This window comes from Puntigrus tetrazona, chromosome 15 (assembly GCF_018831695.1).
Source record: "Puntigrus tetrazona isolate hp1 chromosome 15, ASM1883169v1, whole genome shotgun sequence".
Classification (NCBI taxonomy): domain Eukaryota; kingdom Metazoa; phylum Chordata; class Actinopteri; order Cypriniformes; family Cyprinidae; genus Puntigrus; species Puntigrus tetrazona.
This window is the reverse complement of record NC_056713.1, coordinates 11,971,483-11,987,800: the sequence shown is the minus strand read 5'-3', so window position 1 is coordinate 11,987,800 and position 16,318 is coordinate 11,971,483. Positions and strand designations below refer to the sequence as shown.

General features: G+C 38.9%; 1 protein-coding gene across 3 annotated transcripts in view; it reads right to left on the bottom strand.

The window, feature by feature from the left end:
- The window catches only part of plekhg2 (pleckstrin homology domain containing, family G (with RhoGef domain) member 2), a 36,138-nt gene that overhangs the window by 13,760 nt on the left and 6,060 nt on the right, over positions 1-16,318 (bottom strand). The window contains exons 2-4 of one of the 3 annotated variants that reach the window (XM_043258779.1): positions 13,076-13,153; positions 8,900-9,306; positions 3,075-3,175 (exon numbers count right to left, since the gene is read on the bottom strand). In XM_043258779.1, the coding sequence (XP_043114714.1) occupies positions 3,075-3,175; positions 8,900-9,306; positions 13,076-13,124 (557 nt within the window). In that variant the 5' untranslated portion in view covers positions 13,125-13,153. Of the gene's footprint in view, positions 1-3,074; positions 3,176-8,899; positions 9,307-11,288; positions 11,503-12,236; positions 12,305-13,075; positions 13,154-16,318 lie in introns of those variants that run through there. The other 2 variants (XM_043258781.1, XM_043258780.1) reach the window with 2 other exon arrangements.

Below are 16,318 nucleotides of genomic sequence, written 5' to 3'. Positions count from 1 at the left end.
AATAACTTTAACCAAATATATATATATATATATATATATATATATATATATATATATATATATATATATATATATATATATATATATATATATATATATATATATTTCCTGTGATGATAAAGCTGAACTTTAATCAGCTAGTCTTCGTTCTTCAGGGTCAAATGATTCCTCAGAAGTCACTGTAATATGCTTATTTTGGGCTCAAAAAACATTTATTTTTATCAGTGTTTAATGCAGTCCTTCTTAATATTTTTTTGGACATTTGGAGATTTTTCAGGATTATTTTAAATTAAAAAGTAAAAAGTTTAAGTACAAAGAACTATATTTATTTGAATTTATTTATTCTTACTTTTGGAACATTATGAATGTCTTTGCCTCAAAGTTTTGGAAGTGTATATTTATCATGAATTTAGTATGGCTTTAAAAAGGTCTATTCTGAAGAGTCACTGAGGACAATGTGCCATGTACTGTAGCTGACCCTGAAGTTTTAACACCCATTTAAGGCCATCAGAATGGGAAAAAAAAACATAAGGGTGCGATTACAAATGTTAAAATAAACCTAGAACAATAAGAAGTGGTAATAAGGTTTTAAAAGAACTATTGCAAAACACAAGAATGAGTCAGCAGTGGAATGTTTTCATCACTGCAAAATAGAGAGGAGATTCCCAAGCCAGCAAAAACAGCCTGTTCTGTTGCAGTCGCTGCAAAAGACAAATGCAGCATTCCAATGCAAAGGCACAATTTACAATGCTTCACTATAACTGGACAGATGTCTGTGGGAACAAAATAAGTCCTGTCTGCTGTCCCAGGATGCACTGCTTGCTTGGCTGCACCCTCATTCTCTGACAGGTCATGTGTGGATCGTTCACCACAGGGGCCTGAGCTTTACCTCGGAGCCCGGCTGCTTTGGCTAAGAGGAAAATGACATCTGTATGTGTCCTAAAGCTCTGACCGGTGCCAAGAAAGTAGACTCAACAGAATCAAGTCTGAATACAGGGGCTACATTCCACAGCAATGAGCAGAGGGCTTTTAAGAGTAAGAACAGACAAAGAGAGAGCCTTTGTGTGTTTAAACTATACGAAAGAGGGCAAAAAACAAGGTCGGTCATTCATTTTATATAGTCTTAACAACTACAGAGGCACGAGAGGTGATTTAAGGGGCTAATTCACTCAGAAATGAAAATTCTGTCATCATTTACTCACCATCGTTGTCGTTCCAAACCCACACGCTGTTATTCTTTCTCTGAGCACGATCAAAGAAATATTGAATATTTTCCAAGTCCCTGTTTTTCATAAACATAAAGCTTTGTGAGATGAACGGACCAAATTTCAGTCATTATTCATTCTCATATAATTTGAGAGCTGCATGCTGAGTTAAATGAAGGATCTGATTTTAGAGTGACTTAAATTTCATTCTATTAATCATGTAAATATAGCATGTGGCTTCAGATGAATTGGAATATACACACTACTGTTCGAAAGTTTGAGAGAGATTGTTTTTACAAAACAAAATGAATATTTTAATTCAATAAGGGCACATTAATCTTGTCAAAAGTGACAGTAAATATTAAGTTTAACTTATACATATATATACACATACATACATATATAACTACGAAATTAATACTTCAATTCAACTGGGACACATTTATTTAGTTTCCAAAATATTAAGCAATTGTCACGTCTTTGGACTTTTTGTTGTTGTTTTGATTGTCCCATGTGCTCTGTGTGCCCTACCTTCCGTTTCTCTGTTAATTCTTATTGTGTTCAGCTGTGTCTCGTTAATTTAGTAATTTGCTTTGTGTATTTAAGTCCAGTTCGTCCGTTCCTCGTCATTAATACGTGTGGTTCTAGTCTGTCTGCCTGCTTGTTTGTTTGTTTGTAACTATTTTGTTTTTTTTCGCGTATAGAAGATTAAAAGACTATTTGTTATATTCTCGCCTAGTGCTCCACCTCTCGCAAACCACACTGTGGGAGCAATCGACTTTTAACATTGATAATAATAAGAAATGTTTCTCAAGCAGAAAATCAGTATATCAGAATGATTTCTGATCATGTGATACTGAAGACTGGAGTAATGATGTTGAAATTTTATAAACATAAACATTATATATATATAATTATTTTAAATTGCAATATTTCACTACTTTAAAGTTTTTGCTGTAATTCTGATCAAATAACTGCAGCCTTAAGACACTTGAAACAAAAAAAATTGCCATTCAGAGATAAAAAAGTAAAAAGTAGTGTAGTCATACAGTATAGCCTGCTTATATGGTGCTTTTTTTTAGGAGCCTGACAACCTGTTAATGCAACAAAGTGTAAATTATGAAAGATGATTTATTTATAAGTTAACTATCCCTTTAAGAATGGTATTCCTAAAAACTAATAACTCATTCTACCCATTACATGCCAATATAATCTCAAGCAGAGGCCAAAAGCAGCTGCGATGGGAAGAAAACTCCTGCCATTTTATTAAAGGAAGTTTTATTAAATAAGGTCATGTGGACACCCAAGAGTTTTTAAGATTTTCTGTTTTCAGCACGGCCAAGATCATTTCCCACAAGAGCTGGCAGTAAGGCGCCATGTCCAATTTCGAAACTGCCTAATGTCATTAGAGGGTTGATGTGGAGTGGAGGTGAACCAAGAAAGAGAATTATATAAAAACAGGATGTATAAGTGGCAAGTAGCAGCGACCCACCAACTAGAAACCTCTGGGCTAAACCATGCGTATGAGTCTGAAATAAACACAGTGTGTCATTTGCAATAAACAGTGTGAAACAGACACATAACAAGACTTACTAAATTGTTCGGTGGACCATGCATGAACTCGCAGTTGAATAAACCATATGTCTTTGTAAAAAGTGCTTAAGTTATGTCGACGGCTGAGAAAACGTCTCCTGAAGAGCATTCCAGATCAACTACAGCAGTCCAGGGACAGTCTGCTGGAGTGCATCAGAAATGGCGTATACTTGCTCTTGGAAGACATCTGCACGCTGTACCTCATGACCCAGGACAGTCACTGTGTTTGAGGCAAAGTCAACAGACACTGCCGCCACCCAGAATAGAGACACCCACCTGTTAAACTCATAGATGTCTTCGATGTTGCAGAAGAGGGTGCTGACCTCCTCGGGTTTGAGAGGCAAGTCGCCACAGTCAATAATGCAGCCAAGATAGTCCTGAGAGAAGGAGAAAGCGAGAAAATTGAGCGTGGATGACCTCACAGAAATCATACGAGGCATTTTCACACTTGAATTTGCTTTGCTTGTTACTGATTCGGAAAATTCATGTGGGACCTGTGAAATTGGTGAAGTACCTCTACTCCATTACATTTTCCCATTGCAAACACTGAGTGGATTCATAACTCATGGGCTAAAAAAGAGACTATAAATGGTTCAGACGCAGCAGGACATGGCTCTCACCCCCGAATGATCTCTCCCGACACCAAGAATCGCTGTAATGTAATTACTATGGACGCCACACTTGAGCCCCTCAATGATCTTCAGAGTAAACATACAAAGCGGTGCAGGAAAGCAAAGCATGCAACTAATACAGTGGTTAAAAGGAGGCCCTCTAACAATATTTATCTTTTCTCTCTCTGCTCTTTCACCTCTGACCTCGGAAAAAGTCATAAGCTGGTCTCATGAGAAAACGGTCTCATCATCATGCCACGTAAAATACTGGTAAGTTAGGGCCACCTGCTGAGGAACAGAGAATCGGGTCACCAACTTTCTCAGTTTTGAAGTGGTTGGTTAACACGGAGTTAAAAAGAAGCAGTTCCACTGGGTTAAAGTTTAAGGAAGATCTGGGTCACAGAGAGAAACGTAGTATGGAAGTGAAAAGGGCCAGTATCAAATATCAATGGCTTCAACAGTTTAGCCAAAAGACTAAACTCTACACGAAACAGTTATGAAGTGATTTTAGCACTAAAAACCATAAACACTAAATCACAGTAAATAGTAACAGTAAATATCACATTAAAACAAATACAGTAAAAATACGTGACTGCTTAACTTGCACTAAACCCAGAATGTTTCTTTAAAAAAAGAAATGAAAAAAGATCTATAACATAGCTTAATAATTAGCTATCATTTATACTAAACCAACAACTTGGGTAGTGAGATTTCCAGCTTGAAGTGGTTTTCCAACACTATAATCAAAATAATGTTGCCGTTAAGAAGATACATTCTTGCCTTAATGAGTAAAATGCGGTTTGCATTAAATTAGAAAGTTAATCATATTTTACAGCCTATTTTGTGTCCAACAGATGCCAAAAAGCAAATGGTCTCAGGAGTGGTCTGTTTCTTGACTGTTGGGCTTGCAGAGTTAAACAGCGCTATCTATCAACACTGTATCAGTCCGTTTATCAGTGTCTGGCCTCATTAACCCTTAATAACCAAGTCCTGGGACCAAAACCAACAAGCCAACATAGACAAACAAATTCCAAAGGACTGCAAAGGACTAAAGTACGGGAAAGTGCCAAGAATGGCAGTTACAATCTCCAGAGAGAAACTACAGACACTGGAGCCAACAAAAGAAGTCCACCAGGCAAAACAAACTAAAAAAAGACTCAAACTGAACCGCTACAATAAATAGGTACAAATAAACAAATCATATGAGTCCTGTAAGACAGCGGTCTGGCTTTACAAGGGGCTCTTTTTTTTGTCACCCTCCAGCTTTCCCTGTGCCTCTGCATTCCTGGACTGTAAAACGTGGGGTCTTTTTTCCTTTACTGTTTGTTTCCAGAGCCACAAGGCGTCTGGGAAGGCAAACATGCTGAGGTGGGGGCAAAATGAGCCAGAAAATAAGTGGCTGGTGTATTCTGTACCTTTACAAGGCAGGGGGAACACGGACAACGGACACTGTAATTACGGTGATTTACACTCAGCCGTAGACTGGAGAGAATTCCCCTGAACGAACGGCGCTCATGAGAGTGACACATGGCAAAAGTGGAGCGCTAGATGAAGAGATGAGTGATGACACAGCTACTCGGGGAAGAGTGAAAATCCAGGAGGTGAGGGGAAATCTGAGGATTACGCTGTGAGTTATGAAAGCAGAGTGTGCGAGACAAGCGGGACCAGCCACAGACAAAAGAACCATAAGTTATGTGCACATTTTCTTGGCAGATGCCGTCTGACCCAAAAGACTTACTAGAGCATACATGAAGTGTGTTATGACAGCCAGTCTGGCAAAAAGAAAAACATAAATGTTCACATATGAGATATGGACCAGATCGAGAGAAAACACTAAGAAAAAGAAGAGAAAAAAATAGATAGATAGATAGATAGATAGATAGATAGATAGATAGATAGATAGATAGATAGATAGATAGATAGATAGATAGATAGATAGATAGATAGATAGATAGATAGAAAAGTAAAAAATAAATAGAAAGAAAAGAACGGACAGGATAGGATAGGATAGGCAGAAAAAACAAAGGACAAACAAACACATAGGAAGACAGACAAATAAAAATAAAAGATAATAAAATGGCAAGAATAAAGAAAGAAAGAGAAAGAAAGAAAGAAAGGAAATGTTATCTATGAGAGGAAGCTTGTAAAGGTGGTACACAATAGAGAGAGTGAGAGATTGTAAGAGAAGTTAAACACTCTCTGAGTCTTTGTCTGAGAAACTAGGTCAGTTTGGAGTTTGGAACAGGAGTTGGTCCCTCTCTCTCGTGAGCAGCCCCTCTCCATCTCCGCCTGTGCCCCAGAATGGGGGCTACAGCCAAGCCCCCCTCGTCCCCCAATTTCCTGTCCTATTTGGCTGAAATGCAGCTGAAACAAAAAAGAGGAATCTCTCAGTCTAGTTTCCCTTAACACTCCCTACATCAAGACACACACACACACGCGCACACACACACACACACTGGAGTTGAACCCACTGCACCTAAATGTCACCAAATGACACTTCACAAACTAATAATAACCCATACAAACACCAGGCAAAACAGTCACACACAGCAACGCCGTGCACTGTGAGCTCATGCTCATCTCGTTTCCAGCTAACTTGACATCATTCTTTGTTACGCTTTTTATCAAAACCAGACGTCTCTTACTAATAGAAGCTGAGCCCAGCTCGGTATGACTCCAATCAGACATCATACACACATATCCCAGAGTCAGCACTATGTCCCCGAAACCATCCACCACTCAGCCTCCATTTTGAGACCGCAGATTGATAAAACAGCAGCATTCCTCAGCATGATCCGCGTCTTTCAACAACCAATTTATGGCTATTTGATCTGAAGGCATCTTTTCATAAGGCTGCATAAGCTTGCGTGCTTCTCTTTTTATTGGCTTATGAAAAGCTTGGCTTCTAATAAACCATCAGCAAAAGAGAAAAGGAGTAACATTTCAGGCATTCCCCAACCTCCAGCCTATGTACCCATGAGCCTCTGCAATCAATCAGTCACAGATACAAAGGATAACACACACATTATATACAGTACGCACACGCACACCTGTTGGCTGGCACTGGCAATGTTCCCATGAGTTCAAAGGCTGTTCACAATGACCCTGTCACTCATGACAGACCACTTGTACTCCTCTCTCGAGGCCAATGCTACAGTATCAATCCTGTTAAGCCTGCAGAGTGTGTTCTTTCAATCCAAGTTTTGTTGTTGTTTTTATGTCAATGACCCTTTTTTATTTTTAATGGTTATTTTTCTCATTTATAGTTATGAATTCTTAAAATATTTTTATATTGTGGCTTAATACATTATTTTGAGTTTACCCACACACACACACACACACACACACACACACACACACACACACATATATATACATACACACACACACACACACACCCTTTTTTGCTTTCTATTAATGTTGATAAATGACTACATATTTAAAAGAGAAAACAGTTTTTTTTTAATAATGAGTGTTGTCAAAGACACGAAACTGCTAATTATTCTTATCATTTAGATCTTGAGAAACAAACCCAAACAGTTATAATACATTTTTTGGGGAAAAAAGGGATCATTAAAAAAACAATTAACATTAATCCTCTAAAAATACACATTTCTGTTTAAAACGTTTAGTTTTTGAATGTTTTCTTTTGTATAACAAGGCTGCACTGATTTGATCAAACACATAGGAAAATGTGTTATTACTGCAAAATTTATTACAAATTAAAACATTTTTCTTTTTAATATATTGTAAAATTCTTGTGATGGCAAAGCTGAAATTTCAGTAGCCATTACTCCAGTCTTTACGGTCACATCTTTCAGAAATCATTCTAACATACTGATTTGGTTCATAAGAAATATCTATCATTATCGTCAATGTTAAAAAGCACCATATTTTTGTCAAGATTCTTTGCTTCTTCCCAGTTTTAAAAGAGCAGCATTTATTGATAAAGACATTTTTAACTTTATGGCCACTGTAATTAAATTTAATTAAAAAACTTTTCAACTGGCCTAAAATTTGTGAAAAGGAAATCCAAATAAACAGCAATTAGCACCAATAAAATCGCTGTATCGGTACGCATCCACGACCCCTGTTGGAGGTCACAGTGGAGGTCTGATCTTCCAGAAACCTGTGCGTGGAAATATGATGAATGTGTTGAAAAGCATCCACAAAGAGTCTCTTATATTTACAGCACAATCTGATTTGTGTGTGCGTGCGTTTGAAATGCTGCAACAGCCTTCTTATTGTCCCGGATCAGTGCTGTGCATGCGAAAAGCAGCGCAGAGATGCGTTTGAAGTGACAGTCTGAATTTATTGCAGCTTTCATCCAATGCCATGACCTCCTTTGCTCCACCTGAATGTGTGATGAATGGCACAACAGAATCTCACAATGATCACATTTTAAATCGCCGCTGGCACAGGGAAGGGGCTCAGCTTTCTCTGCTGTCTGTTATACGAGTACTGGATTACATACAGGGTTGGCGGAGGGTGAAGAGATATGAGAAATGCTGATCTGGACGAGCTTCTGTGACTGAGCAATTCTAGAGCTCCAAAGAATGCAGCACCACCTGGGTGGCTTCGGTCCAGCAAAAATAATAGTATTCATTCGTTCCGAGTCTTGTTTTAAAGGACATCTATTATGCAAAATTCACTTTTTACGTGTTGTTTGAACATAAATGTGTGTTGACTGTGTGTGTACACAACCACACAAAATTTATAGTAAAGCTATAAGTTATACCGTCCAGAGCAGAAAGTGATTTTATGTTTTTATTATACTATTTGGGTCATACTAACATCGGTATAGATACTGCATATTATGCTGCTGTCACTAAATACACAGATTTGATGTCTTTCCCAGCTGTTCACCTTTACTGACATAACTAACTGTTTTTGTAACTTGTGTTTTTACATAAACTTGAGTGTATTTAACTGTTGAAGAACAATAAGACATTAAATATAACTTAGTGCTGTACTCACAGGCCACATGACAGCCGCTTTCTGTGTGCATGCTTTGGATGTGCGCACTCATACCAGAAAATCAACCTAATATGACTTTAAAAGATGGCATTGCTAACTGTTCGTTTTGGTTTTCTGGTGTTTTTTAAGCTGTTGCTAGGTGCTTGCTAGGTTGCGTTGTTCTGGGTAGCTTAGGTGCTGTTTGCTCAGTTGTTCTGGCTGATTTCTTAAGATTTGCGGTTCTAGGTTGTTTTTATGATGTTTAAAGCTGTGTTTTGGGGGGTTACTAGGCTGTCGCTAAGTGTACCAAGTGTTTTTACTGGGTTGCTTTTGAGTTTCTAGGGTTATCCGGACGGTTGAGAGCCCACCTTGCCTTAAGATATTTGATGACAGGATTTAAATGTATTTTTGGTAAACTAGCCCTTCAACGTTAAAAGCATTTAAAAAAATTACTTCAATATTAGCTCAACGTTGTTTTTGTGTTACAGTACAAAATGTTGTAGCAACAAAGATCAGGTTGTGTCTGGTTCTTACCTCCACTATGCTCTTGAGGTCCCTCACGTAGGCCTGCTCGGTCTCCACTATCTCCAGCGCCACCCTCTCCAGACGAGTGAGTTTGGGCAGCGGTGTTGTGGAGGTGGGGAGGGGACCGGCTCCTGTCAGCAGGGAGAGAGGGGTGAGGTCCAGACTGATGTCGGAGCCATTGCGCTGTGGCGCGGGGTAAGTCGGCACGGCTCCGTAGGGGAGCGATGAGGAGGAAGAGGAAGAGTGTCCATCCTGCAGCGAGGCGGATGAGGCAGAGGAACTGAGACTGGCTCCGCGGTCACTGTCGGAGCACACTGTGTTAACGGAGGTGCAGCTCCCGCGGGATGCGCCCCCCGAGGAGGCCATGCGGCTCACGATCCCACTCAGCGAGGACACAGAGGAGGGGCGCTTGGCAGCTGTAGCAGAGAGAAATAGGAGCAATTCAGTGTAATGATACTAGGGATCATTGCATAGTACAGACCTTTCGGTTATCAAATAAAAAAAAGAGACGACATTAAGAACTATTATGGAAGATTTCTTTCATATCTCAATTGTTTCCCCAACACAAGAGCATAAGTTGATTGGGCTTAAATATCCTGCTTCTTGAAGCCCCCAGTAAACTTGCATGCATTCCAGAAGAAACTGTCCCAAAATTATGCATACCAAAATCTACATGCAATAATCCATAATTTTAATCCTTAGTATTCATTTATTATCATCATTCTTTACAATTGCCTTTTTTTTGGATAATCTTTTATTTCTCCTTTTTTGTTATGTTATGTTTTTATATAAATGCATGTGTGTGTCTGTACATATATATAGGTAAGGTACAAATCAACAGTAAAAACAGAAAACAGAAACAGAAAAATATGTTTTGCTTGCTTGAAAGGTGTGACTGTGCAAAACCCACAGAAGCTGTCAATCCAACAGTGCAGTGCACGCCCTGTACAGACAGGAAACAAAAATCACAACTTCCTGACTGCAATTTGCTGGGCGATTAAACCTGAAAACACAGAAGTCGTTCAATCAGTCGTGCCCTCAGACGACCAGAACATCTAAAACAAAACAGTAACGTTCTGCCTGAAGCGCCGTATCAAAACTGAACACAACAGTCTGGTCGTCAAGGCAAGAGAACACAGACCGGTACAGAGCTCTGTGAGGATTGCCATTGTTTAAGGCTGAATTGCTGGGCTGTGCTTGTCACAATGGTGGCCCAGTTACAGAGCACGAGCCGACGGAGACGAACAATCCTCCATTTCCTCTGACCTAGCAGGCAGGGCGACGCAGTCAACTGTTACTCTCTACTCTCCCTTCCTCGCCAAGTCTGCCCATCATCCATCACGCACTGCGTTAGCCGGAGCCTTTTCTCCCATTCATGCGAGGTTTGAAGGCACTTTGGTAATACTGATTGCCTGAATTTGATTTAAATGCACTCATAAAGCACATGAAGGCATGTGTTTATCTTCTGCTGGCCCCGGTCCAAGATCAGCACCACTATGGCGGCAGTCGCACATGAAAAAAAATCTGATTGTAAAATCCTCCACGGCCAGACATACATCACCAATATGACCATCTTTTGCTTTTCGTTTGATGCCTATCTCGAGATCTCAAGTGCTGGGTGCAAAAGCGTTCAGGAGAGCGTTCAAAGAGCAGCATAAATTCAGCCGGACAGATGCATGAAGTGTGACAACGTAAACCCAGCGCATCCTTTGGAACAAAAGCAAACAGACAGCGCTCTCCGTCACTACTTGGGCATGAAGTCAGAAGCTTTCATGTGGCATGGAAGAACCATCAGCAGGGGAGTCTTCACCCAAAACCTCATCCCTATGGATTTCTTTATCCCCAACATTAAGTTTAAAGAGCCTCCAAGCCATTACCAAGCCTCCTTATCCATTACCGTGGATAAATCGGTCAGGATGTCCAAAAAAACCTAACCATCTCTAGATAAGACTGATGAACATGTGCGTGAGCCAACACACATATACTGTTCTTCATAATTATATGATTCTTAATGGAAAATGGAATGACTTGATGAATTGCACAGCTGTTTTTGAAATCTGAAATAATACATTATAGCTAATTTCCTATATTTTTATAATGACATCGATCCACTTATGTAAATAACAAATGTAAAAAACACCTTAATTTGATCTTTGTGTCTGTAATTGCGATAAATTATTAGTCAGTGATACGTACTTATTAAGAGTTCCAGTAATTTTGGTATTTTCATCATAAATCTTCTACACACTGTTCAACTCTTTTATTTAGCCACTCATACTCCAATAAATGGACTAACAAGGCTCACCTAACAGGGAATCAGGCCTGTTATATCGATCACGGCGGTCTGTAGAGATGGTTTGGCCAGACGAGTGAAAGCCAAGAGAAAGAGATCACATACCTGATCTGCAAGGCACTGCAGCATCAGCCGGAATGACCACCAATGCGGTTAGCTGTGAATTATGTCCTCTCGCCGTAGTTTAGTTAGTACTCATAACTAATTTGAAGCAAATGGCTACCGAACGACAAAAGGTATCCAAATGAATCTTATTCCAGCAGAAACTGAAAGGACCTCATCAGTCATTAAGCAAACAGGAACCACTGTATGTAACGTGCATAAAAAATGTTGGGCTTGTTGCACACTTCACTCTCATAGACAGATTTCCTGTCTAGCTGTGTATTAGTGCACAGACCACAAAACCATAGAGAGCTGCCAAATTCTTCCGTCTTTGCCGGAAAATACTAAAGAGCATTTTTGTGTACAAGAAACAAGTCGATACAAGGAACCACTGAATTAGGGTGAATTAGATTTGTATTAGTGAATTAAAAACAACATTTCACCTTAATTTAAGATTTAAACTGGAGGAGGAATTTGTGTCACAACACAAATGTAATAATGTTACAAAGGATTTCTATTTTAAATAATAGCTCAAGCAATCATGATCAAGGACCAGAACTATCCATTATATAACTTGCATTTAAAAATGTCAATTTTAAATTGTAATATTATTTTAAAATATATATATTTTTGATCAAATAAATAGCTTTACTTTTCTCAAAAAAGCATACCCCAAACCATTAAACAAGAAAGCACAAGTCCCTTAATAACTCTCTCCTTCTACAGAGAATTTGTGTTGGATGAAGTTAAGGTACTCGTGCTTCCAAAAAAACCCACTTCAACTTAGTAAAGTTATACCCTATTTTCATGCCATTGTGTAAAGTTAGAATTAATAACGTTAACTAGACCACTGAATATTTCTGATATGCCTATTCATAGAAATGCTTTCTTAAATTCCAACACATAAATTCAAAAGAGTTCAAAAGGTACTGCAAACAAGGAATGACTCACAAAATAACGGTACAAGATGGAGATGAGCTCAAGCAGTGAATGTTTATCTGTGTCTGCGTATCTGACTGCTCATCCGTCTGTTGAGATACTTCCTGTAAGCGGTGCCAGTCTGCACCTGACGGCCCCGTCACAGGAAGTGGTGAAACCAAACACAAGCGAATCCCTCCAAAGGTTCTCATTGAGTGCCAGCTGAGGTCTGGATTGAGTCAAATGCATTTTTATTTAAAAATGGCCACATATATTTGAAGTTATACGTATTGCTCTTGTGGGATGGGTGGTATATTGACAGCAACTTGACATAAAAACTTCTTTCCAAACATAAATGTGCCTCTTGGTCTCTACTGCATGATCAGAAGTATTTCAATCAAGAATTGTTTAGAGAGCCCAGTCCAAAGAGAGGTGACCAACCCTAAACAATTGTGATTGTCAGCACATTTTCAACAGTCTTGTTCAGTTTGTTTGAATTGATAATGTAAGCAACCATTCTTTTGTAAAGTAGGAGAGGCTGAGGTCCAAAAATATCAAGAGGGAGACCACCCGTCCAAATCTGAACCTGATAACTGTGAGCATTTCATTCCTGATAGACACTCTTATCTTGGGCATGCTTGATGGCTTATCTCCATTGAAAATTGTGCAATATCTCAGAAAAGATATCTTTCGTCATTTTCCCAGGCTCTTGTTTGTGGTTTTGAACTCAGCCACAACTTACAGCAGAAGTGAACAAAGAAACTTCAAAATCAGACCACGAGTGAGCGGTTCCTGTCAGTAACTTTTCACTGGGATATTACATCATTATGATCAAATTTCCAAATATTGATATTGACTGAGTGGCATCTGACCTTGGTTGCTGTTTTTTTTCTGGCTGTCGCGGCCCGCTCCCTCAGGCATGGTGCGATTATATCACAGGAAGTTGAAACCTGCAAAACAAATGCTAAGTGTTAAGATGACTAAACAGCACTGTTAAATGACAAACGTATTTTAAAAATATGTAATAAAAAAAATAAATAACGGCAGTAAAATTACACTGAGTAACAGAAAACTTTCAAAACTAAAATCATAAAAATTTAATTGAATTTAATTATTGGCAATCACTGTCATCTAATAGCAAAAAGCTGTTTATAAACTAAATAAAATATAATAAAATAAAACAAAACAAATTGGGAAAATTAGGCATTGGGAAACAGTCTCACCTCACAGCAAGAAGCAGTTTATAAAATAAAATAAAATCATTTGGTAACCTCATAGTAAGATTTATAAACTAAACTAAACTAATAAATAGTTCAGAATAGCACCTCGCAGTGATGTCTAAGAAAGAAAGAAAGAACAAAAGAAAAATGTAAGTGACATTACAACTACTCAACAAATGTAGCGTACACTCCCTTTAGTTTCGACTGAGAAAAACTATAGCAAACCGGCTCTTTCTTTATCAGTGCTAAAGTGCCTTCCGCTTCTTTCACGAAAAGAGGAAGACAATAAAAAAAAAAAAGGTCTGAGCCAACGCAATTAAAGAGCTGAAACTCGATAGACGCTCTTTGAGAAAGAGTGGGGGTGTAGCTCGCAGCCTTGCTTCGAAGGGTTTCGTCTCACACTTTCTCTCTTTTACAAAAGGAGAGAAAATGAAACGTATGTAATGGTTGGCACGGACACAAAAATCCGCAGCTCTCTTTCCCAAATGTTGAGCATGTGTCCTGTCAGCGCAATTGGTGCTGGAACTTCAGGAAAAGGAAACAATCGGAATAGACAGGGCTCCTCTATGATGTGTTAATGTTTATCATATTGTGTCACCTGCCCCGGCCTTCACTCCGCGGGCTCCCCGCTGCCCGTCACTCAGAGGAGACCTCAACATCTGAGAGAAAGCTTGAACTACACAGATACCCTCCATAACTTAAAAAAGAGACGGAAACAGGACACATCATAGGAGAGAGCTTCTCCATACTCGTTGTGCTCTGATGTCTTACAATAAAATTGACACCGCTCTTTTTCTACGATTTGATTTATGGAGTTCAATAAAGAGGTTTCATCTAAAACAGCGGTTCTCACTTAAAGGGACAGTTCGCACAAAAATGTCAATTCTGTCATTAAATACTTACCTTCAACTAATGACAGACCTGCAAGACCTTTGTTCAACTTTGGAGCACAAATTATGATATTTTTGATGAAATCCGAAAGCATTCTACCTTCCATATACAGCAGTGCAACTGATACGTTCAAGGCCCATAAAGACAGGAAGGACATCATTAAAATAGTCCATGTGACATCACTGGTTTAACTGTAATGTTGTGAAGTTATGAGAATCCTGGGAAAACCAACATAACTTCATCCAACAATTTCTTCTCTTCAGTTTCAAACTTTGATGCGCATTCACGAGTACTGACAAAAAAATTATAATAATAAATTGTTGAAAAAAGTCTTTGTTTGTTTTCTGTTGTTTAAAAAATTATGGTTGAACCATAACGTCACATGGACTATTTTAATGCGTTGCTGTTATATTTTTTTTCAAAATTGAAATGAAGGTCTTACAGGTTTAAAACAACATGAGGGAGGGTAAAGGCTTACTGTTTCCAAACCTGTAAAAGCTTTGCTCGCCTTTTGGAAGACAATTTGAAATATTTTAGATTAAAACCGAGAGGCTTGTGACCCCTTACCGACTGCCAAGTAAACAACACAGTCAGGGTCCGGGAAAATATGAAAGACATCATCAGAATACTCCATCCGCCATCAGTAGTTTAAACTAAATAAAAAATAAATGTATTCAACAATTCATCTTCTCTGTTTCTCTGTAGCTCCATTTATTTGTTGAATAAATGTTGTTGTTCATTTTTATTTGCGTACGAAAAGTATTCTTGTCGCTTCATAACATACAGATAGAAGCACTAATGGCAGGTGAAGTATTTTGACTTCCTGTACGTTGTTGCATTAAAAGATAAAAGATAAATATCATATAGATATTTTTGATATATCGTGCGTGACGAACAATTATATGGCTAGTTGCATTTTATCATTCACATTAAGAATCGTTTTTCCCTCCTGTCAGAATAGACATACAACCAAATTTTGGGCCATGAGCCACTGATCGACAACCGCCGATCTAAAGATGCAGTGCATGATATACTGTAGCTCCTGTTATTTAGGCAGCTCTGTTTATGTCCGTACTTCAGTTGCAGAGAAACGCTCCGAGCCAAGCGTAATGATCTGTTTTGGATGTCTCGTAACCAGACTAAATTAAAAATTACCCTGGCACTTTTCCATGCACTGTCCTTCAGAGTGTTTCTCACCGCATTCCCCTGGGTCCTTAAGGGCCCATTTCCAGCTCTGCCTCATTAAAGGCATCTCACTTCCTGTAACTGCGAGAATGAAGGTTGTAGAACACTACAAGCCTTTGCGGTTAAAACCCCATGTACTTTTTTGGCTCCAGAGCTTGTTTGCTGCGAAATTCCCGAATTCCAGAAATGGAATTGTGGTAAAAATTAACTCGCTTTCCGACAACAGATTCTAATAGCGAATAAATGTTTCCGTCGGAGGGGTTGGGGGGGACAGCAAGTATTTTTGAGGCCGAGTGGATGAGGGCCAACATCTGGTTAGCCAGCGCAGAGGTTAGAATGAGGTTAGAGAGACTCTACTCTCCCTAATACAGAGCAGCCAGTCTCCATACGTCTTCCAAACACCCTGACGTGCTCCTCAAGCAAAATTGCAACTTTGTCATAATGAAAAATGTCGAGCGGGAGGCCTTTTTCCACCCTGTAATTTTCATTACAGTTGCATCTCTCGTGGCATCATTCCAGGTGCATCTGTACGCTCCACAGTCTGACAGTCATAGAGACAAAACTACCCGCTGACAGAGTCCTATTACATGAGAGCACAGCTGGACAGCTGTGTGCCTGTTCTTGCCTGCACATGTGTGTGTTTTGGGGAGTTTTCTTTTGCGTGTCTAAAGTGTAAAAGAACTGGATGACAATTATATGTTAGTGCGAAGAAGTCCTGTTTCTTGTATTGTAATACAAAAGACTTAGTTACTGACAAAACACAGGAGAACCCTTAAACATTATATGATATTAAATATAATATAAGGCTACAAGTTTTTT